This window comes from Acanthochromis polyacanthus, chromosome 11, assembly GCF_021347895.1.
Source record: "Acanthochromis polyacanthus isolate Apoly-LR-REF ecotype Palm Island chromosome 11, KAUST_Apoly_ChrSc, whole genome shotgun sequence".
Lineage (NCBI taxonomy): Eukaryota > Metazoa > Chordata > Actinopteri > Pomacentridae > Acanthochromis > Acanthochromis polyacanthus.
Genome location: NC_067123.1, coordinates 1,015,477 through 1,033,859, shown reverse-complemented (window position 1 = coordinate 1,033,859; position 18,383 = coordinate 1,015,477). Strand labels below are relative to the sequence as shown.

At 41.6% G+C, this 18,383-nt stretch overlaps 1 protein-coding gene across 1 annotated transcript; it reads left to right on the top strand.

The window, feature by feature from the left end:
- Positions 1-1,966: 1,966 nt before the first annotated feature.
- LOC127536074 (MAP7 domain-containing protein 1-like) lies at positions 1,967-6,527 on the top strand (the record flags this gene model as incomplete). Its single annotated transcript, XM_051955488.1, has 5 exons — positions 1,967-2,119; positions 2,204-2,254; positions 2,337-2,391; positions 4,461-4,706; positions 6,135-6,527. Coding segments are annotated over 5 exons (516 nt in total), but the record flags the coding sequence as incomplete, so codon positions are not given.
- Positions 6,528-18,383: the final 11,856 nt, after the last annotated feature.

Here is an 18,383-nt window from a genome sequence, read left to right as displayed (position 1 = left end):
AATATGACCAGAGACAGGTAAGACACACCTGTAGACTAAAATATAACCAGAGACAGGTGAGACACACCTGTAGACTGAATATGACCAGAGACAGGTGAGACACACCTGTAGACTGATATAACCAGAGACAGGTGAGAGACACACCTGTAGACATAAATAACCAGAGACAGGTAAGACACACCTGTAGACTAAAAATAACCAGAGACAGGTGAGACACACCTGTAGACTAAAAATATAAACCAGAGACAGGTGAGACACACCTGTAGACTGAATATTGACCAGAGACAGGTGAGACACACCTGTAGACTGAATATGACCAGAGACAGGTGAGAACCACAACCTGTAGACTGAATATGACCAGAGACAGGTGAGACACACCTGTAGACTAAAATATAACCAGAGACAGGTGAGACACACCTGTAGACTGAATATAACCAGAGACAGTTGAGATGATGTTTAGGAGGAAAGCATATCTGAGTTCTGCTAAAAACTGAAACTAAAATAACTAAAAAGGTGGAAAATCACCACAAAATCGGCCAAAATTACCTTAAAACAGTTGAAACGGCGAGAAAAACTCAAATTCTGCTGAATTTGGACTGAACCCAGACATCGATATGAACATGCCAGGTTGGAATGAAGCAGAAATATCAGTAATCTGCTGGAATCAAACCCTCAACCCTCCACTAAACTCCTCCTGCTGTAGTTTTCCGTTAACCACCAGCGATCCACAGCTCTAAGTCCGTTACCATCTGGGCAGATTAACCAGGAACCTGAGCAGGAGCGTCAGGCCCAGTCTGCCCAGATTAAAGCTCCAGCAGGCCTCCAGATGCTGACCTCCATACTGGGATGAGTCTGGATCAGCTGATCTGCCCTCAGTCAGACCTTTGTTCTCCTCAGATGGACTCCAGCAGCCCGTCTGGTTCCAGTTCTGCTGCTCTGGAAACGTTTAAATCTGCCGGTTTCCAACATCTGGCTGCTGCTGGAGCCATAACCGTGTTTTCATCGTCGCCTTTCAAACATCTGCCTGGTTGGTGTGGAGTCTGAAAGCTCAGTGAGGCGTTTGGTGGAGATGGAGGCTGGAGGAAGGGAGCTGCTGCTGCCCTCTGGTGGTCGGAGGATTTCACTGACAGCAGGAGAGTCGAAATCATCTTAGTTCAGTCCAGTCTGATCTCCAGTAAAACCAGTAAAACCACAGCATAATAACCTCTAAATAACCACAACTCCTCATGGTTCCTTTGTTTTACTGCACAAATGTTCACATTTAAGGAATTATCTTTTACTAAACATCATGAACAACCTGAAATTTATGAAGAAAAATAAATTCAGTTTAATCAACATTCATCCTCAGTTTATCATTTCCACATTACAACTTCCAGATCACAGAGTGTCTACAAAGGAACACAACATTTAGTCACCTGGAGCTGAAGCATGGAGGATTTACTGGAGGATCACAACCACAGAAGAAGACAAAAAGGACAAAAACAAGACAAAATATTACTAAAAAGACAAAAACGAGGCCCATAACGACAATAAATGAGACAAATGACACAGAACAAAACAAAAAAGAGACAAAAAATGAGATGAAAAGTTACACAGCAATAAAATAATAAACAAATGACAAAAATGAGACACAAAACGAGTAAGAAAAACACAAAATGACCTAAATAAGACAAAAAACACAAGAGAGACAAAAAGGAAACAAAAGGACAAAAGTCAGGCAAAGGAAGACACAAAACAACAAAAACAAGACAAAATATTTCAAAGAATGAGACAAATGACACGAAACAAAATGAAAAATAGACAAAAAATGAACTAAATGACAAAAAGGAGACAAACGACAAAAGTCAGATTTTAAAAAAGATGAAAAACAACAAAACAAAACAAAATATTATAAAAATGAGACACAAAACGGGCCGCAGGTTGGACACTGGTTTCAATTTAATGATAAAAATAATAGATTTTTAATGAGTTTGTTTTCTTTTTGTTAACTTTACATCCGTGTTTCCTGTTTCAGAGGGAGGAGGCTGAAGCTAAAGCCAAGGAGGAGGCCGAACGTCAGCGAATGGAGAGAGAGAAACACTTCCAGAAAGAAGAGCAGGAGAGACTGGAGAGGAAGAAGGTGAGAACAGAGAGGAACAAGCACATTTTTAGAGTTCAGAAAGACATCCTCAGCTAACGTTGATGTCCTGTCTGACGCTCACAGCGCCTGGAGGAGATCATGAAGAGGACTCGTAAGAGCGACGCAGGAGAGAAGGTCGGTGAGACTCAGTTTAAAACAGACCAGGAGCCAAAGTTCTTCTGAAGTAACACCACTCTGTTTGTTCTTCTACTCACAGAAGGACGTCAGAGCTTCTCCTCAGGTCAACGGGAAAGACTCAGAGCTCAGTAAAGGTACCGTCGCCCTCATGATGCCTGATTTAACCAGACAGAGGCTTTAAGAGTCTCCAGTGACTCCTAGAACTTTGAGACACTGAAACACAAAACAGTCCTTTCTTAGATTCATTAACCTCAGTGTTGTCTTCATTTACAGGCACCAAAAAAATATTGTTTCCTTGTCTGAAAAAAATTCAAAAATTCAGCAAAACAATTCCCCAAATTTCTGAAAAATTGCAAAACCTTCGGGGAGAAAATTCCAATAATTCCTTCAAAGTTTCCCCTAAAACAATTATTTTATAATAATCCTCCACGAAAAATCTTGTAAATATTTTCAAAAAATGAGTAAAAATCTTCCAAAAACTTCCTAAAAATATCTAGAGTGATTCCATGTGTATCAGTAAAACTTCTAATATTTTCTTTAAGAACGTTATGTGAACGTTCTTAAAGAAACATTGAAAAAAAATTTCCCACCAAAAAATGTTCAAAGATTTCCCAAAAATGTTGAAAATGTGAACATCAGAAATTTCACTGTGAAAACAAATTTTTTTCTCCACATTTTCAAACTTTAAGACGGGTCAGTTTGACCTGCAGGCCGACACGAGGGTTGAAGGTCTTCTGGAAATGGGACTAAATCTGCTGGAACAGTAAACGGAATTAATGGTTTTGGTTCCTTAAACGGTTTATCGACTCGTCTTAGTGGTTTGATGTCTTCCCTACAGCTGCTGTCTCCTCTGATCCAGTTTAAATAGAACCATTAGATCCACTCATTAGACTCAAACACTACAGGGGGAACGTCTGAGGAGCTCACAAAGATCTGAAGAAGAAAATCACTGACTTGAAATCAAAAGTTGCCTCTTTTGATACAAAAATTGCCTCAATAATGGACTAAACTAAGTAACTAAGTATCCTGAAAAGGTCTAAAAACTTTTTAGGACTGGTTTTGGACTGTTTCTAAAACTGGTTTCAGTTTTTTTTTTTGGACTGGTTATGGTTTGATTTTGGTTCTGGTTTTAGACCTTTTAAGGACTGGTTTAGGCGTGTCTTGGACAAGTCTTGGACTATTTTTAGGAGTAGTTTAGGTTTGGTTTTGGTCATGATTTAGTACTGTTTTTTTTATTTTTTGATTACTGGTTTTGGACTTTATTCAGACTGGTTCTGAACATTTTTTGGACTGGTTTAGGTTTGAGTTTGGTCCTGATTTTATACTGTTTTTTAACTTTTTTTACGACTGGTTTCAGACTGTTTCTAAAGCTGGTGTCAGTTTTGGTTGCGGACTGGTATCAAGCTGTAATCTGAACATTTTTATTGGATTGGTTTAGATTTGATCTTGGTCTTGCTTTTAGACTTTGTTATTACTGGTTTAGGACTGGTTTCAGACTGTATTCTGATGGCTCTGAACATTGTTTTAGACTGGTTTAGGTTTGATTTTTGTCCTGGTTTTAGACCTTTTAAGGACTGGTTGAGGACTGGGTTCAGACTATCTTAGGCAGGTCCTGGACTTTTTTTTAACCCCGAGAACACCAAACCTACCGTCAAGCATGGTGGTGGCAGTATCATGCTCTGTGGAACTGGAGCTTCACACAAAGTAAATGGAATAATGAAGAAGGAGGATCACCTCCACGTTCTTCAGGAGAACCTAAAACCGTCAGCAGAAGGTTGATCTTGGACACAGTTGGATGTTTCAACCAGACAATGAGTCCCAACACTCATCAGACGTGGTAAAGAAACGGTTCCTTCAGGCTGGAATGAAGGTTCTAGAATGAAGGTTCTAGACTGGTCTCCCCAAAGTCTTGATTTGGACCCATCAAGAACCTGAAGAATAAAGTCAGAAAGACGACAAATTTAGTGAAACAGCATCAATTCTGGTGCCGTTCCACTGAATTTGTTGTCTTTCTGTCTCAGACTTGAGTCAGTTAAATTGATAGTATAATGATACTGCCACCTCCATGCTTGATGGTAGGTATAGAGTCCAGGAGTCAAAGATAAATACAAAGATAGACACATTTGACTGCATGAATCCAGTCTTCTGTCTGGTTCTGTATCTCATCTCTATGATGTTCATGAATCTTCTGATCTTCCTTCAGCTCCTGGAAACCCTCAGCTTCCTGCTGCAGGAGTTTCCGGCCTCGTCGTCAACGGCGTCCAGCCCAACTCGCACCAGAACGGCGTCTCAGCCAACGGGGAGTCTGGAGACTTCGAGGAGATGATCCAGCTGAACAGCAGCAGCAGCTCTGGTCAGCAGCAGATGGTCGGCGAACCCATCCTGGCCTTCGAGGGAGGAGAACCTTTCCTGAGGAAGACGGGCCCCATGAAGCCTCAGCATGTCGCAGGTACCGGAGGTGGGGTTAAATCCAGCTGTTCGTAGGTTCATCTGGAGGTTCACACCTGGAAGTGCTACATTATTAGAGCATAGTGTGAGTTTAGCTCGTAACGGACACCATGACAGACTGATGTGGAGATTAATGACCTCCAACCAGAGCTCAGGTGCTTCTAGACAGCTCTGAAGTATTTTAGTTTATTTTTGCTCATTTTCAACATGAATTGATGCAGAAAAGATGACATTGGTGCAGAAAAGTTCAGCAGAATGTCAGAGCTTAAATGTTTAATGATCACATTTAAAAGTTTAGACCTCCTGCAGAAGTTTCACCATTTTACTGCTTTTCAACATTGAACCGTGGTCAGTTTAATGCTGATTCATTGTTACGAATGTCGACAAAAAGTACCAAATAGTTCATGAATTTAGCCTCTCGGGTGTAAATTCTTGGTTCTCTGAATGATCTTAGTTCATTTTGAATTGTTTTCAGTGTGAATTCATGCAGCAAAGATACAAATTAATCCAGAGAAATTCTCCAGAATACAAGTTTTCCTCTTTTATTTCTGGTCAACTTTTGCGTGTTTTTGTCACAAACTCACACAGAAAAGACTCTTTAAAACAGTTTATTTTACAACAAAAGAAGATATTTTAGCAGCACATGGTTTGTTACAAGGTAGAAACTGAGAACTGGTGTCAGCTAAAATTATTTAGTAGAAATCTGTTTCACATTGACATTAAAGAGTCTTTTCTGTATGAATTTGTGTCAAAAATACATAAAATGAACCACAATTTAATGTTGACCAGAAATAAAAGAGGAAAACCTGCATCCTGGAGAAGTTTTTTGAAGCAATTTGTGTGTTTTCTGCATCAAATCATGCTGAAAATGACTGAAAATAAACTAAAATAATTAAGATCTTTATGCAAAATCAGCAGAATCCATAAGAGATTTTAATTTTTTAAATTAAAAGTGATGCAAACAGTTTAATCTACAACAAAAAGTGATATTTTACCAGGACATGGTTTGTTATGAGGTGAAAGCTGAGAATTAGCGTTAATTAGCATTATTTTGTACAAATGTGTTTCCACTTTGACATTAGTGAATCTTTTCTGTAAACTCGTAAAGATCCAAAGTATTTTAGTTTATGTTCAGCATGAATTGATGCAGAAAAGATGTGAATTAATGCTGAGAAATTCTCCAGAATGCAAGTTTTCCTGTTTTAGTTCTGATCAACATTAAGTTGGGCTTAATTTAATGTATTTTTGACACAAATTCACACAGAAAAGACTCTTTAATGTCAAAGTGAAACAGATTTCTATTAAATAATGTTGAATAATGAAGAATCTAAAGTGTAAAGTTGCGTTTAGCTGCTTCCAGGTGTACCAGGTGGAGTCATGTCTGTCTTGGTGGCCTCTCTGACTCGTCTCTGGTTGTGTTTCCCTCCAGAGGTCCTGTGAGTCGCCTTACATCTCCACTATGAGATTCCTCCTCCTCTAAACTTTGTGCCAAACAACCAGAGTGGAACTGAACTCACGCCGACGAGCAGAACTCTGAATTCATCTGAAACTAAGAAATATTAAAACATGCAAGTATTCTGTGTCCTCACCGTGTTCTGGTGCACCTTAAAGATTCTAGAAAACAGGAAGTATCTGACATGGTGTTCTTCTTCTGATGTTGTTCTCGTTACTTCAGTTGGATAATGTGTGTTTTTGTGTGTTTTTGCTGTTTTTGTCTTGAATTATTGCATTATTTAACATCTTCAGGCTGCAGACGGTGGATGTAAATGTATATGAGCCTCCTGTTGCAGGAGATCTGTGAAATAAAGCTTTATGAAAGGAACGCCTCCTCTGGCTCTATGATGAAACAAAACCACGCACTTCTGCTCACCTACAAGTACTTCTGCTGCTGACCTACAAGCACTTCTGCTGACCTACAGGTACTTCTACTGACCTACAGGTACTTCTGCTGACCTACAGGTACTTCTGCTGACCTACAGGTACTTCTACTGACCTACAGGTACTTCTGCTGACCTACAGGTACTTCTGCTGACCTACAGGTACTTCTGCTGACCTACATGAACAGTCAGGGGTGGACTGACCATCTGGTATTCCGGGTTCTGTCCCGGTGGGCCGGGTCAACAGGTTCCCCCGGACCTGTAATCAGTACATTGTAATGGGATTTTAAATTTAACTAGAAAAGCAGTCAGAGAGTGCAGACCTCTGCCAAGGATAGAGAGGAAAACAGGAAACCCATGCAGTAAAGGATCATGAGCTGGAATCAAACCTGCATCTCTGACACAGTTCTGTTTACGAATCACCTTCTTAACCAGCTGAGCTATCTGGACACGTTGCTCCAATTTGTTGGACGACATACTAACCTATGATGTTTTTGTCATATTCTGGACCACACACTGAAACATACTAAAAAATTCAAAGTGATCCAGAATCCAGGATCCTTTCCAGATTGCCACTAAAATTAAATCAGCTCTTCCAGTTACCATAGTCTACATCCCCTCAAAATTTCATGTGAATCTGCCCAGGCGTGTTTGAGTTATCTTGCTAACAGACAGACAGACGCCGGGTGTCACATAACCTCCTTGGCGGAGGTAACCAGTTGCTTCTATAATCCCGCCGCAGCTTCTCCAGCGTTTATGGCATTAGTTTATCAGCTCAGGAGCACACAGCCCAATTAGGTACGAGTTCAGACATCCCATGTGATGCTACTCAGCCAATGAAGTCTCTGCATTGCAGACGCTAAAGTTTAGCGACTAAACATCGAAGCTCTGCGTTCAGAAACCAGTTGAGAGGGAAAGACGAGAGGAAGATAGACAAAATAGAAAGACAAATAATGCGACACCGAGAACAAAGAAGCCCTGCACATGCGGACTATGATCAGCTAAACATACAGCTGAGAGGCAGCTTTGACAACTATGAACGTAATCAGAACTAAATATGGTTCCAGACTCACCAATGAGCTCCAGATGTGTCTGAGAACGACCCTGACACCATTCAGACCAGATTCAAAACACTGGCAGCTCAGTTCTCTCATTAAGCTGCAGGGATTTAAGAGGAGTGATGGAAGACAGGAAAAATATAAAAGTGTTCAATTGCTTATTGTTAAAGATGTATATAAGTTGGTTGAAGTTGTTCAGTCATTATTTTTTGAAGTTCTTTATTTTCAGATGTACAGTTATATTGAAAGTTATTTACTAATAAATGTCAAGATGTTTTTGAAATGTACTAAATGTATTTGATTTGACATCATTGTATAGCATGTCATTGTAAAAACACCTTTCGTCCATAAAACGATGTTCTGTCCCGGCTGTCTGAAGTAGGTGAGGAGCAACACAATTACAGTCGGAACGCTGGTTTCCAGAGGGTTAGACGAGTATTTATTTGAAACTTCAGTGTCATTCATTGATGTTAAAGTGCAGTTTTTCATGTTTGTTGCTCATGCTCCCGACCAAACCAGTCCAGGTGGAAGACGATGAGAAGAGAAGCTCCAGAGGATGAATATCACACATTTATGTTGGAAATAAATGTCCTTTAATTAGACATTGTCATGCTTAAGCTGGATTTCCCTTTAATGATGTTCAAATCTTTGTTATTTTGTTGATGTTGGTTTCTAAATGTTTTCTGACACTCGGCCCCAAACATTAAAACCTTCTACGGCTCACAAGCTGCAACAATTCACACATTATCAACGATCTATGTGACTAAACTAAGATAAAAAGAGAAAAACTGTCTGATTCCTGCATCATGAATGTAAATCTTTTTGGTTTTTATGACAGTAAACTGAATATATTTGGGTTTGACATTTTATAAACCACAACAAGAAATGAATTATTGGAGAAAACAATCAACAGATTAATGGACAAAGAAAATGAGTTTTCCAACATTTATGTCTGAATTCCTCCAACATTACAGGATACATACAATTTAAATTACATTTTATTTATAGAACACCAATTACAGGTCAGACTGTCTCAAGAGGCTTTATTTTTATATTTTTATATTTTTTGTCATATTTAAAATCTGACAAAGTCAGAAATTTAAACCTCTTGACTAATCCAGTTTATTATTTGTTTTTTTAGAGACTAATGGACAATTAAAATAACTTTCTGCACTAAAACTAATAAACATGAGGTCAAATAGAAGGAACAGTTTTAAATCCTGCAGTCCCACGAAGACAAGAATAAAGTTTGTGAACAAAAACTAAATCTGCTGCTGGATTCCATTAAAGTCCTAATAAATGATAAAGTGTGATACTAAAGGTTTGTGGAGCTAAAAATCTGAAAGTAAAGATATCAAGTTGAACATCTGGATGGAGGCTGATAAAAGTTGACCTCCCTTCATTTCTCTGGAGCGACTCCATGGATTTTAGGGATGCTGGTTAAAGAGCAGGGGCCTCATTTATAAAACATTGTGTAGGATCCATACTAAAGTTTGCGTACGCCGAAAATCTGAAATGTGCGTATGCCCTTCACCCCTGATTTATAAAACTGTGCACAAGCACAGTTGCATGCAATTCCTTTATAAATCAGACACCAGCTGTTAGATTGCACAGGTGGATCCACCTCACATTCCGCCCACAACACACCCACATTTTACCATGAATGGTCAATGCAAAGTAACTCATGAATGTATCTGTATATAAATAAGCTGCTGATCCACGGCATTTTACACAGCGCCCCCTGCAGTCTTTTCCCTACACTGAGCGTGGTTGTGGTGTGAAGCATGCGGGCCTGTACAGGGCTGATTAATGGTTGGACGCTCATCACATTCAGCCGCATAAGGATAAATAAACTTGTATAAAATTGTATTTTAAAATGTACATTACTGCACAGAACATTTCAGATTATTTTACCACAGATTGTTGTTGTTCACTGTGTGTTGGGAAGAACTCATTTTGATTTAGACTGATTAGCATACAGAACTCTATGATGTTTATGGTTTACAGCTGAGAACTAGTTGCTAAAAGTACAGAATATTATTTCTTATTTTAGGTGTGATAATTGTCAGTAAACATTCTAAGAAGTGGAAATTAACAGGGTTGTATATAGTGCTGTTCTTGCACAATATTTGTCGCTTAACTGCCCTCAGGATTCTGTCGTTGAGCTTACCAGTTTTACAGAACAGGCAGATGCTGCAGCTGATGATGCTGTAATTCACATAAACAAGGAAACAAGTCCATCATAATTTAATGTTAACAGTCCAAAATGAAAAGGTCACATACAGCTTTCCTATTGGGTTAAAGAGACAAAAAAAACATGAAAAATACTTTGTAAAAGTGAGAGGTCATGGCAGCTTTCACCTTTTGTTATAACTTTTCAGTCCCCCCCCCAAAAAAAAAAAAAAAAAAAATATATATATATATATATATATATATATATATGTTGTGCCCCCCCGCTAAAATTAATCTGGATCTGTCCCTGGTCCCTGGTCCCAGAGTTGGATGCTTCAGATCTGTGGTTGATGTTCCACCAACTGGTCCAGTCTCCATCATGTCCACTATGGGATGCTGCTGCTGACCTTCCTCCAGTCCTCTGCTTCCAGCTGCTCATTTCCACCAGTCTGCTCTGCATCACCCTCACTTTACTTGATGTGTTCTTCTACATACTGTTTGAATTTAACTACCAGCTATATATGGAGTAGATTTAATGTCAGAGCTGTACACCAGAACAGGAAACTAGTAATCAGTTTACATGTTAGCTTCTACTTTGTATGAATCATCTGTCTGATCATACATGGATCCACCAGTGTGTTATATGTTCCTTGTTCCCCACCCCCCTCTTCTCCCATCCCTCCCTCTCTACCTCTTCTGTCCCTCTCTACCTCCTTCCAGCAGCAGATGGTTCCCCCACATAAAGGTCCAGGTTTCTTCCTGATCTTCTTATTATTTTCCTTTCGGCTTTTCCCTTCAGGGGTCACCACAGTGAATCAATTGCCTCCATCTAACCCTGTCTGCTGCATCCTCTTCTCTCACACCAACTACCTTCATGTCCTCTTTAACCACATCCATAAACCTCCTCTTTGGTCTTCCTCTAGGCCTCCTGCCTGGCAGTGGGAAACTCAGCATCCTTCTACCAATATATTCACTCTCTCTCCTCTGGACATGTCTGAACCATCTCAGTCTGGCCTCTCTGACTTTATCTCCAAAGCCTCTAACATGTGCTGTCCCTCTGATGTTCTCATTCCTGATCCTATCCATCCTGGTCACTCCCAGAGAGAACCTCAGCATCTTCAGTTCTGCTACCTCCAGCTCTGCCTCCTGTCTTTTCCTCAGGGACACTGTCTCCAGACCAAACAACATGGCTGGTCTCACCACAGTTTTGTAAACCTTTCCTTTCATTTTAGCTGAAACTCTTCTATCACACATCACACCTGACACTTTTCTCCAGCCGTTCCAGCCTGTCTGTACACGCTTCTTCACCTCTTTTCCACACTCTCCATTGCTCTGGACTGTTGACCCTAAGTACTTAAAATCCTCCACCTTCTTGATCTCTTCTCCCTGTAACCTCACTCTTCCACTTGGGTCCCTCTCATTCACACACAGATACTCCGTCTTGCTGAGGCTAACCTTCATTCCTCTCCTTTCCAGGGCAAACCTCCACGCCTCTAGCTTCTCCTCCACCTGTTCCCTGCTCTCACTACAGATCACAATGTCATCTGCAAACATCATAGTCCATGAAGACTCCTGTCTAACCTCGTCTGTCATCCTGTCCATCACCATAGCAAACGAGAAGGGGCTCAGAGCTGATCCCTGATGTACTCCCACCTCCACCTTGAACTCCTCTGTTACTCCTACAGCACACCTCACCACTGTCTTACAGTCCTCATACATGTCCTGCACCACTCTAACATACTTCTCTGCCACTCCAGACTTCCTCATACAAAACCACAGTTCCTCTCTGGGCACCCTGTCAGAAGCTTTCTCCTATGGCGTCATAATTGGGTCAAAATTCGCGCGCTCATAACACTCTCTCGCACGCGGGAAACACGTACCCGGCGCGAGCAGAAAAAAGTCTCCACGAGCGCAAAAAACAGTCCGCACGCGAGGAGCCTCCTACGCGCGTGGAGACATTGCTACATGTCCGTGTATGGTGCCATAATTATCTTTTGACACTTTGTGGGTGGATACCAGTGCTCGCCACAACCTCCCTACGATTGGCTGTCTGCGACAGCAAGAACTCACCCCCCACATGGGATGCCACTGTATACAAGAGAGGAAATGACACAGTCCACTGGAGCCCCTTTGATGCTGCTGCCGCTGTTCTGCGGTGCCCATGGACTGCAGCTCCGCCGAACACACACAGAACCGAGCCCGGATCTCCAACTGCCGGTGGGTGAGTGTCTCCACGTATTTCTGGCTCTAAATGGGAGGTCTCAGTGCTCCATTGCGGGGCTATCAGCCTTTAGTACAGCGATTAGACGTTAGTTAGCTCCATTGCTAATGGCAGTTACCCAGGTGGACTGACCGGAATCGGCCCAGAAGCCCAGCGTGTCTACTCCAGTGATTCCCGTGACTCTTAAACTCCCTGTCAGAATCGTCAGTCCACCTGGGTAACAGAACGAGAGAGTGTTACGCGCACGCGACTTTTGACCCAATGACATCATATTCTCCAGATCTACAAAGACACAATGCAGCTCCTTCTGACCTTCTCTGTACTTCTCTATCAACATCCTCAAAGCAAATATTGCATCTGTTGTACTCTTTCTTGGCATGAAACCATACTGCTGCTCACAGATGTTCACCTCTGCCCTTAGTCTAGCTTCAGCTACTCTTTCCCATAGCTTCATCGTGTGGCTCATCAGCTTTATTCCTCTGTAGTTGCCACAACTCTGCACATCTCCCTTGTTCTTAAAGATGGGCACCAGCACACTTCTCCTCCATTCCTCGGGCATCTTCTCACTATCTAAGATCCTGTTGAACAACCCAGTCAGAAACTCTACTGCTACCTCTCCGAGACACTTCCATACCTCCACAGGTATATCATCAGGACCAAGTGCCTTTCCACTCTTCATCCTCTTCAATGCCCTCCTCACTTCATCCTTACTAATCTTTGCTACTTCCTGGTCCACAACAGTCACCTCTTCTACTCTTCGTTTTCTCATTCATCAACTCTTCAAAGTACTCTTTCCATCTTCCCATCACACTATGGGCACCTGTCAACACACTTCCATCCTTATCCTTTATCACCCTAACCTGCTGCATGTCCTTCCCATCTCTGTCTCTCTGCCTTGCCAACCTATACAGGTCAGTCTCTCCCTCCTTACTGTCCAACCTAGAATACAAGTCATCGTAAGTCCCTTGTTTGGCCTTTGCCACCTCTACTTTCACCTTACGCTGCATCTCCCTGTACTCCTGTCTACTCTCTTCAGTCCTCTCAGTGTCCCACTTCTTCTTAGCTAACCTCTTTCTCTGGATCCACTCCTGCACCTCCTCATTCCACCACCAAGTCTCCTTATCTCCTTTCCTTCCAGATGACACACCAAGTACTCTCCGACCTGTCTCCCTGATCACATTTGCTGTAGTTGTCCAGTCATCTGGAAGCACCTCCTGACCATCCAAAGCCTGTCTCAACTCTTTCCTGAAAGTCATACAACACTCTTCCTTTTTCAGCTTCCACCATTTGGTCCTCTGCTCTGCCTTTGCCCTCTTCATCTTTTTCATCACCAGGGTCATCCTACACACCACCATCCTATGCTGTCTGGCTACACTCTCATCTACCACTAATTTGCAGTCACTGATCTCCTTCAGATTACACCGTCTACACAAGATGTAGTCTACCTGTGTGCTCCTACTTCCACTCTTATAGGTCACACTGTTCCTGCCTCTTCTGGAAGAAAGTATGCACTACAGCCATTTCCATCCTTTTTGCAAAGTCAACCACCATCTGTCCTTCTGCGTTCCTCTCCTGGATACCAAAACTGCCCATGACCTCCTCATCATCTCTGTTTCCTGCACCAACATGTCCATTGAAGTCTGCACCAATGACAACTCTCTCACTTCTAGGGATGCTCTGCATCACTTCATCAAGGTCCAACCAGAATTTCTCCTTCATCTCCAGCTCACATCCTACCTGTGGAGCATACCCACTAACAACATTGAACATCACACCTTCAATTTCTGGCTTCAGGCTCATCACTCGATCTGACACTCTTTTTACCTCCAGGACATTCCTAACAAACTCCTCCTTCAAGATAACTCCTACTCCATTTCTCTTCCTATCTACACCATGATAGAACAACTTGAACCCTGCTCTTAAACTTCTAGCTTTACTACCTTTCCACCTGGTCTCCTGGACACACAGTATGTCCACCTTCCTCCTCTGCGTCATTCATGTTAGCATTCATGTCCCTGTTACTATGGTTAGCATTCAGGGGGGGAGTTGCTTCCCCAAGCAAAGGAGTTTAAGTATCTCGGGATCTTGTTCACGAGTGATGGGAAAATGGAACGAGAGATGGACAGGTGGATTGGTGCGGCGTCAGCAGTAATGCGGGCGTTGTACCGGTCCGTCGTGGTGAAGAGGGAGCTGAGCCGTAAAGCGAAGCTCTCGATTTACCAGTCCATCTATGTTCCAACCCTCACCTAGTGTGACCGTAGTGACCGAAAGAACAAGATCGCGGATACAAGCGACTGAAATGAGCTTCCTCCCTGTTAGCATTGTTAGCATTCACATTTCTGTTAGCATGGTTAGCATTCACCTCACTGTCAATAGAAATTGGATTGCTAAGCATGTTAACAGGGAGGTGAATACTAACCATGCTAACAGAAATTTGAATGCTAACCATGCTAACAGGGATGTGAATGCCGATTATGCTAAATGGAATGTGAATGCTAACCATGCAAAAAGAAATGTGACTGCTTACCATGCTAACAGGGAGGTGAATGCTAGCATAGTTAATATGGTTAGCATGGTTAGCATTCGCCTCCCTGTTAGCATGGGTAACATTCACCTCCCTGTTTGCATGGTTAGCATTCATCTCTGTGTTAGCAGGGAAGCAGGAAAAGTCCTCATCTTTCCATGAGCTGCGTTTTCTCGTTGTGAATTAGATCCACTGTAGTCGATGATTGAGTTAATCAGTATTGATTGATCAGCTTCGTCTTCCGGTGAGACTGACGCTGTGGATGGTGCTATGAATCCAGTGTAGCCTGCTAGTAGCAATTCATTCTAACCATGCCCCCTACAGGAAGTAAACACACTGACCCCGCCCCAACAAGTGTGAAACGATGATGTCATCAGCACAAAAACAGCCACTGCACATGCTAACAGCTTTGATATACAGATATAGAATTTCTTTTATTATTCTTAAATTCGACACACATGAGGTTCGATGTCAAACCATAGATTGGATAATGAAGATGATTAGTCGGACATAAAGTATTATGGAATCAGCTGCATTTAAAGTCCTGTTCATTGTTTTCTTCAGGTAATAAACCTTTAGTGGTACCAGGCATTAAAATGAACAAGAAATTAAAGAAAACAAGGGTGGTCTGATCATTTTTTCCATGATACTACATTTGAGTGAGTTTCAGAAAAATCTGAGTTTTTAAAACTTTCTCCAACATTTTATATAAAAATAAAAATACTGGACATTTGCCTCTTTGCACCTCAAAAAATCCTTTAAATTAAATAAGTTGCAGATTTTGCCACATAACTGAAAGATGAGCAGTTCACTTTGGTTCAGATGGAAGCATTTTTATACCCTTGTTTCCTGTCTAACTAACTAGTGGCAAAAAAAAGTGTAAACAACTTAATTTTAAACTGCTGCACTCAGTAGTTCTTATTAAGGTGAAATGACAAGATAACCTGTATGTGAACACTCACAATGACTGAAACAAACCCTTATAATCTGACCCTGCAGCTCCCCTCATTGTTTAGGGGCCCAGCTAACAATATCACTGTTTTGGTTCATTGTGCTCCAACGGACAGCAGCTGACTGCACACTACCTGCTAAGACACAGTAAGAAACCAACTGGATTTAGCAGCTAAGAAGCCAACAAAGAGGTGGAGGAGAGCAAAAACAGAGCAAAAAGAAAGCTAGTATGAGGAATGGAAACACTAGCCTAGCTGCGCTAGACAACCCATGGCAACGAATTTAATTCTCTGTCAGGGTGGGTCTAGTTACCCTCGGTAAGCCTCGAGGCTGGATGCTCCTAAAACTGGCCGACGAATCACCATGAAGTGTAGAGTCAGAAGGCGGGCGTAACTAAGTGACAACAGAGGCGCGACGATTCTGACAGAAACAACCGGAAATAACTAGCCTAGCCACGCTAGACAATCCACGGCAACGAATTTAATTCTCTGCCAGGGTCGGGCAACAAAAACGACAACAGTCATTGAGCTCCATTAGCACCGACTCTGAATAATCTTTCTGTTAACATGTCTGTAATATACTTGAGCTTCACTCATTGACTGTATAAATAAGGCTTCACCGAACTACCGCATCCTCTGATTTCCGGCGCTCTAGGAGTCTATTCGTTGCGCTGATTGGTTGTATACCTACCCAATTGCTGCAGAGTGATTTGATAGACAACCTTTTAGCCCGCCTCCCTCCCTGTGTCTTCAGACCTGGGTCTAGCGTGGCTAGGCTATGGAAACACTACAAATCAATAACATTGCTGTTTTGTGCCTCTGGTTGCTGCAACAGACATCAGTTCCTGTTTATCGCTGTTATAAATCACCCTTTGTCCTCACATTTTTCTCTTTCAGGCAACGTCCATGAGCCATCTTTCCTCCTATCTCCTGGTTGTCCTCCATGCTGTTCAGGTTGGTCCTGTCCGTCTTCTCCTCCCTGCTGCTGCTCCTCGCTTTGCTTTGGTGTGTTGCTTCCATAAGTATCTCCTTGTTGCTAACTTGTCTCTGTGTCGCCCTGTACCTGCTTCACCTGGTGGTTGGGGTAATAGCCAATTTGACTCAGCGCAAGATGGCTGACGGCGATAACTCCAATAAGAAAGAGTGTGCAGCAGAGGAAACTGGAAAAGCGTCAAACCAAAACCAAACTGAGAATGTTTGGCCGTCCAGTCACACAGCAAGGCTGACTTCTGTTGTATGAACATGTTATTGCGTGCTTCCTTGAGTAAAAAAATGCCCCACAGTTCATTTGGACTTGCTTTTACCTTTGTTCATGTAATGAAGGTCAAACTGGAGTTGATTTCTTTTCACAGATTCTGTGTTTAAATTGGCTTTGAGACAATTTATAAGGAAGCTAAGGAAATAATACAAGTGAGTCCTTGTGATCCAAACAAGGGTGAAAATACATAGTTTCTGCTTTAACAAACAGTCTGAGAAAGACAGACACAAAAGAAGCAAAAATGTCACTAAAATGCAAAAATGATGCAAAAAGAAGCAAAAATGACACAAAATGACACAAAGAGAAGCAAAAACGACACTAAAGACACAAACATGACACAAAAAGAAGCAAAAATGACAGAAAATGACACAAAAATAACATAAAAATAACACAAAAAGATCCAAATATGACACAAAAAGAAGCAAAAACGACAAAGAAATGACACAAAACAACACAAAAAGAACACAAAAAGATGCAAATATGACACAAAAAGAAGCAAAAATGACAGAAAATGACACAAAAGATACAAAAATGTCACTAAAAGACACTAAAATGCCAGTGTGTGAAGTGTGTTTTTAACACCGTCCTCCAGCAGGGACCGTTCCTGAACTGCTTTGTGGAGCCGAGAGGTTCCATCAGTGAACTCTTCATTTACACATTTAAATAACTCCTTTATTTTGGTGTTCCTGAGCCGGGGCAGGTTCCGTGGTGAGAAAGGGCAGGAGGGCAACAAAAGGAGGCAATAAGAGGATCAGGTGACGAGGAGGAGCCGGCGGTGGAGAGGCTCATTCCAGTGTCAGGATCACTTAGAAGTCCTCAGAGTTTCCTTTCTGCAGCTGTCTGAATAAAAAAACTATTACTATTTGTTAGAAGAATTATGTTCAGAATACTTATAGTACTCATGTTAGAAGAAATACACTTAGGATACTTAGAATAGAATACTTGCTTTTAGATTATCATTAATTTATCATTGAGTGACTGAGAAACATATGTGCCTTTGAACCATGATTCTACGTGAACTTTATGGCAGGAACATGTAGACACAGCACATACCGAGAGGCGACCAGAACTTGGCCTTCTAGGTGATGAAGACAAAGAAAGCAGACATGAATACCACATGTCTGCCTCTGAAGGTCTTTCTGTTAATATCTTACTGCTTGTGAAGAAGGTTTCTTCCATTGTCATCTCATGCTGAGTCATGGTACCATCCTCTGTGTTACATTCCTGTCTGAAGCAAATAAAAAGACGCAGGGAGACACAGGCTCTTTGGAGTTGTGTGTCTGATGCTACGGTGTGTACAGCCGGTCTCTCTCCCCTTGCAGCAAGTAAAATACAAGAGTTTGAGTTCTGTCTCTGCTTCTCTGTGCTGTTTCTGTGTTTTTCAGGGTTTGAACCCAACACTATTACTATTAGTCTATTACAGAATCTTATGACTGCAAACGGTTTATATTTGGAGGATTTTGAAAGGAGTCAGGGAGAATTAAGTGAATATAAAAATTTTACGCTTAAATTTGGTGAATTTTCCTGAAGGAACTAAACGTCACATGTTTAGTTCAAGGACCATCGGAGAGCTGGAAATCTAAATATTTATCTGTTGTTAGAACTTCTGGCTCTGATA